The sequence below is a fragment of the Nannospalax galili genome, unplaced genomic scaffold (assembly GCF_000622305.1).
Source record: "Nannospalax galili isolate Female #2095 unplaced genomic scaffold, S.galili_v1.0 scaffold232, whole genome shotgun sequence".
In the NCBI taxonomy this organism is placed as follows: domain Eukaryota; kingdom Metazoa; phylum Chordata; class Mammalia; order Rodentia; family Spalacidae; genus Nannospalax; species Nannospalax galili.
In genome coordinates, this window is record NW_008331488.1 from 1,732,499 (window position 1) to 1,738,626 (window position 6,128).

Below are 6,128 nucleotides of genomic sequence, written 5' to 3' on the forward strand. Positions count from 1 at the left end.
CAGTTGGTAACATTTTTTAAAATATGTGTTCTCTTGTGTGCTTCTTTAGTCTGTGTGTGTGTGTGTGTGTGTGTGTGTGTGTGTGCGCCCAAGTGAGTAGGCCAGACATTCTGCTGTGTGCCTCACTGTCTACATTTTCCTGACTACTCACCTGACTATTTTCTGATGGTAATTTCAATCCTGACTACAGTTTTTGGTAAGAGCACTACAGGAAGTGATGTGTCCTTCCTGCTGTTTCACATCCAGGGGCATGGAATGCCATTTTGTGCCATGACTGATGGCACTAAGTTTGAGCATCTGGTTAAGGAGGCGTGCTTCAGATCTCATGACAACAGGACCTGTCCCAGGCACATAGGCCTGTCGTCCCAGTCCTTAGGAGGTGAAGACAATGACTAGGAGTTCAAGGCCAGCCTCCACTACACAGCACGTTTGAGTCCATTCTGGTCTATAGAGGACCTTGCCTTCAACAACAGAAACAGTACCTTTCTCCTTTCAATGCATCATAATTTGTAGATAAAATTGTTTATGCCATGGGGGAATCAGTTATCATCAATGGCTGTCAGTTATCACTGGCAACTTCCTAATTGCTATTCTGACCTCTATTTGCAGGCACTGTTCAGTACAGAAGAGCCTTTACTTTCTAGCACCACCCTGCAATGTTCTCCATTAGTTTTTAATGGAAATATCAAAAAACCACCTTTAAAAATTGCTTCTCAAGTTTGAAATGTTGCATTTAATGTAAGATGTTTGCCTTCATATGAGCAAACGCTTCCTTTAAGGACAGTCTGGGGTCCCAGGCTTAGAGTTCTTTACCAGGTTAATAAAAAAAATTATTTCTTTTCCTCCTGTTATGCAATGACCTCAAAATTAAAACCTGCAAGTATCGTTTACACTAAATCAGAGATAAGAAGAAAGGAGATTACCTGGAGTGTTAGAAAACCCTAGGATCTAAGAATTCTGTTTGTAGACATGTGTACCTGTAAGCGAAAGTCCTAAAACGTGAGTTGAAGAGCCGTGAGAAGCTATGGGTAAGGTGCACTCACCCTTATTCATTCGTTTTCAACCTTAGGTTCTAAAATTTTATTAGTCTTAGGATATTCTTCTGTTCCTTCAATTGGAAATGCAAAGCATGAGGCAGAGTAAACTTACTGAGTCAACAAACAACCACAGCATAGGTGGGAAGCTTGACTCTACTCAAAACTTCTGTGCGATGACAGCACTGGCTTTGAAATGCTGGATGATGAAGCAGAATTGTACATGCATGCAGAGACACAGACAGACACAGACAGACAGACAGACAGACACACACACACACACACACACACACACACACACACACACACAAAGCATTGCCTTTATCTCCTCCACAGAAGAAAGGTACACTCTGAACTTTAACACTGCACAGTATTTAACCTGTACCATTCTTACGATGAGTTTCAAAAGAAGGCCATGTTACCGTATATGAAACTGATTGTATCTATCATCACCGGATGGTTTTTTAATAGCTACTGCCAATTTTTTCCATCCTTCTTGAGGATCAATAAAATCTGACAGCTTCCTAATTAGTCCAACATTGAGGCTGCGCACATATGTTGATGGTGTTACAGGTTTGTTCATCTTCTCCCTGAAATACAGAAAATTCTCATAAACTCTCTTTACGATAGTTTCAGAGCCAGCACTGCAAGGCGGCCCAGCACAAGTTTCTGTCAAGAACCGATTATCTGAAAACAACGGAACACTCTAAAGTTACCTCGTTGATAGCTAGAAGAAATCCCAATCGAAAGCTGTCTACTTACCCTCCAGCTTATTTCCTTTTTCCACCTATAAATATCAACAAAGCATTGGAGGACATCATTGTGACACTGGCATTTTCTTAGTGAAATTTATATTAACAAAATCAAAGTTGATCTGAAAAATTCTCTCCCCCAAATTTAAAGTACTTTTCACCATTAGTACTCATTCCCTATTAAATTTTTTTATGCAACAATCTTGGTAAAAGTGAAAAATGAAGTGTATTTATTTATATAGGATTTAAGGACACGTTCCATTTACCTCTTTTCACGTGGTGTATTCTTACTTGACCCCTGTGAGGTTTTGAGTCTGTACGATCTGCACAGCTGCTGTTCTCCACGCCAGAATCCATGCTTACCACATTAGCTATTCTCTGCACAGAACCTTTATCCTCAGGCCTGCTTTCTTCTAGCACTCCACCTTAGAGAGCGGCAGCCAGGGGCGCCTCACAATCTTACTTGTACGCTGGAGCTGCAGAGCACAGCTGTCGGGTACAGGACGGACTGCTGGGACTCTGGCCTCCAGCAGACTTCAATGCCGCTACTTCTCCTCTCCCTGCCCTTACTGGTGCCTCCCTCTTTTCCCTCTCTCCCTGGGTCCTCTGTGTCCCCCATTCAAAAGTGATAGCAAGAGAAATAGACTCAGATATTACTCTTTCAATGATTTGTTTCCATAAATTTCATTTTTATTATACTTTAAACTCCATGAATTTAGGACCAGATTCATTTTATCCATTAATATATACCTAGTGAACTGTACAATGTAGATATTTGTGTTATATGGTATGATTTGGATCTGATATACCTCCCAAAAGCTTATGTTTTGAAGGCTTGGTGTTTCAAGCCTAATATAGAGTTTAGAACTGGGGCTTTAGGGGCATCAGATCATGAAGGCTCTTATAGAATCAATGGATTCATTCGTGGATGCATTCAGAGTTTAATGGGCTACTAGGAGGTGGAGGTAACAGTACGAGGCAGGTCCACCTAAAGGAAGAGGGTATCTGGGGTGTGACCATGAAGGGTAGGGGTCCAGGCCCCTTCCTGTCTTTTCTTTTTCTTTGCCTCTCTCTGCCCCCACCCTCATTACAAGGTAAGCAGTGTTGCTAAACCACGTGCTCTGTGCCACGTTTTCCCGCAGCAGAATCTTTCAAACAATTGATCCAAGTGTCCACGGACCAAAACCTCTGAAGTCAAGAACCCAAATAAATCTTCCTTCCCTTCAGATGGCCTTCTCAAGAATTGTGTCACAGCGATGGGAAGCTAACAAACGCACTACGTCAGGGTCTTTATTGCTGAGCACCACACTAGGTGACTTCCATAATTCACTAATCCTCTCAAAGAATGAAATTTGTCACCTCAACTCTACAAAAGTAGTAAACTTTAGCTAGGATTTGAACTTATATATGGCCTTGAAACGTATGTCACATGACTCAACTTCTATACTCTCATGCGTTCTCATCCCATTCTCTTTTCTTGTCCTTTTACTTATTACTACAAGTTCAGCAGACATATAAGGCAGGTTTTATATTAATTGATGGGAGTGCAAAGAAATGCATTTGTTCCTAAACAACACAAGTGCTGAACATTACAAGAGGTGTATCTAGGGTGGTATGGGATCCAGAAAAGGAACAGTCACAGGCAGTCAGAATTAGGAATACCAGGACACATCAAGTAAGGGAAAGGTTGAAGAATGAGTGAAAGGGAATACGGATAAACCCCAAAGGAAGCTCTGGGCAGAGGGAATAACCTGGATAAATGAAGAACATGGGTTAGGCTCAAGGCAGGACGCTACAATGGCTGGACCACAGGTCACATCACATGTTGCTAAGTGAAAAGAGATGAGGGGTGGGTTCAGACCTCCTCCATTGGGGTACCTGCTGGGAGCTCATCAGACTGCCAGAGTGTGCTGGGTTCTTGCCTCCCTCTAGCCTCCAACTACTAGAGGGCCTGGGAACCCAGGGGACAGACTGACAGCCCCTGATCCTGCTTCCACATGGTAGTGAGCTTCCCCTAATTGTGCAATAACATCCCCCTGCCTGAGATTTTGTGAGTCCCCTCCCAAGGCCCCAGGGCAGATCTGCCTTTGGTAGTCTAAGGCTGGAATCTCAGCAGCCAGCCAGAGAGTTCTGGCCCCACTCTGGCCTCCCTCTGGCATAGGGTTGACAACACACAGGACTGCCTGAGAAAGCCAGGATTCTGCCTCCACACGGTGAAGGAAGCCTGAATGTATCTGACTGGAACCTGAATTGGGCTTCTGTGGATACTCCTGAATAGCTGATCTGAAGCCATCAGTTCCCTCCAAAATAAACCTGAGAGAACCTGAACCCTGCCAACCAGCTTTACATAACCAATAAAGAAAGGCATCTGGATAATACAATTAGAAGCATACTTCAACTTAATTCTTGTATAAGAATCATAAACAACAAAAGAAATTCACATGCCAAAACCACAACGAAAAAATAATAAAATGGAAAGCCAAAACACTATGTCCCCACCAAACCCCACCAATCCTGTAGAAGAGTTCTACAAGGAGAGCTCCCTAGAGATAACCCAGGACACTAATTTAAAAGAACAATCATAAACATGATCAAGGAATTCAACGAATTTAAAGAACACATGAACAAACAAGTCAAAGAGCTAAAAGAAGATAGAGATAAACTGAATGAATTCATAAAAGAGATAGAAACAGTGAAGAAAACTCAGGCAGAAATGAAGAAGGAAGTGCAAAACTCAATAAGCCAACTTGAAACAACAGGGGAAAGCCTCACCACTAGAATGAATGAAATGGAAAACAGAATATCAGCACTGGAGGATAAAGTTGAAGAACCGGACCACTCAAGCAAAGAGTACGGAATATTTTAAAAAACACAGGAATGGAATATGTAAGAGATGTGGGACACCATGAAAAGACCAAATCTATGGATCATAGAAATAGAGGAAGAAGAAGAATTTCAGACTGATGGTGTTGACCAGATCTTAAACAGGATTGTAGAAGAGAATTTCCCAAAATTAAGGAAAGACATCCCCATACAAATACAAGAAGCACATAGAACACCAAATAGAAAGGATCAGAAAAGAAACTCCTCATGACATATCATATTAAAAACACTAAATGTATAGAACAAAGAGAGAATACTGAAAGCAGCAAAAGAAAACAACAAGTCACATACAAAGGAAAGCCCATCACAATTACAGCTGACTTATCATTGCAATCTATGAAAGCCAGAAGAGCCTGGATCAAGGTATTTCCGGTTCTACATGACAATAGATGTCAAATCTTCCACCAAATGAATACGCCGTAAGAAAACATGTCCGCAAAACCAGCCCTTTAAAGAATACTTGAAGCAATACAAAGAATGAGGTATGGGCAATAGAAACTAAATGAAGCTATAGTTGTAGAAACACAAAATTACACAGAGAATACAAACAGAAATCAAAATGATGGCAACCAATACACAGCTTTCAATAATAACCTTAAATTTCAATGGACTGAACTCCCCAGTCAAAAGACACAGGCTAAGCAAATGGATTAAGAAACAAAATCCATCTCTTTGCTGTTTGCAAGAAACCCATCTCACCTTCAAGGACAGGAACTACCTTGGGGTAAAAGGATGGAAAAGAATATTCTAAGCAAATGGCACTAAGAAACAAGTAGAGGTTGCAATTCTAATATCTGACAAAATAGACGTCAAAGTAAAACTAATAAGAAGAGATAAGGAGGGTCAGTTATTCTGATCAAAGGAACAGTTAACCAAGAAGATATTACAATCCTTAACATATATGCACCAAATTCTGGTGCACTCAAATTCACAAAACAACACCTACAGGTCTTTAATACACAGATTAACCTCATCTCAGTAATAGTAGGGGACTTCAATACCCCACCAACTCCATTACACTGGTCAACTGGACAAAGAATAAACAGAGAGACATCTGAATTAAATGATACCGTACATCAAATGGACCTAACAGACATCTTTCAATTATTCCACCCAAACACCAAAGAATACACTTTCTACTCAGCACCTCATGGAACTGTTTCAAAGACTGACCACATACTGTGCCACAAAACAAACTTCAACAAATACAAAAAATATTGAAATAATTCCATGCATTCTATCAGACCACAAAACACTAAAGCTCAAAATTAACACCAGACAAAGCTCTAGTCACTACATGAACTTGTGGTGATTGAACAACATGTTCCTAAAGGTCAAAGGAGAAATTAAGAAAGAAATAAAAGAATTCCTGGAATTCAATGAAAAGGACAATACAACACGACACAACCTCTGGGACACACTAAAAGCAGTCCTAAGAGGGACGTTTATACCTCTAAGT

The 6,128-nt window shown here is 40.8% G+C and overlaps 1 protein-coding gene across 3 annotated transcripts in view; it reads right to left on the reverse strand.

Annotated features, from left to right (window-relative positions):
• The window catches only part of Irak4 (interleukin 1 receptor associated kinase 4), a 26,588-nt gene that overhangs the window by 13,564 nt on the left and 6,896 nt on the right, over window positions 1-6,128 (reverse strand). For all 3 annotated transcript variants that reach the window (XM_017796498.2, XM_029560346.1, XM_008826575.3), the window contains one exon: window positions 1,457-1,624. In XM_017796498.2, coding sequence (XP_017651987.1) covers window positions 1,457-1,617 — 161 coding nt within the window. In that variant the 5' untranslated portion in view covers window positions 1,618-1,624. The remainder of the gene's footprint in view (window positions 1-1,456; window positions 1,625-6,128) is intronic.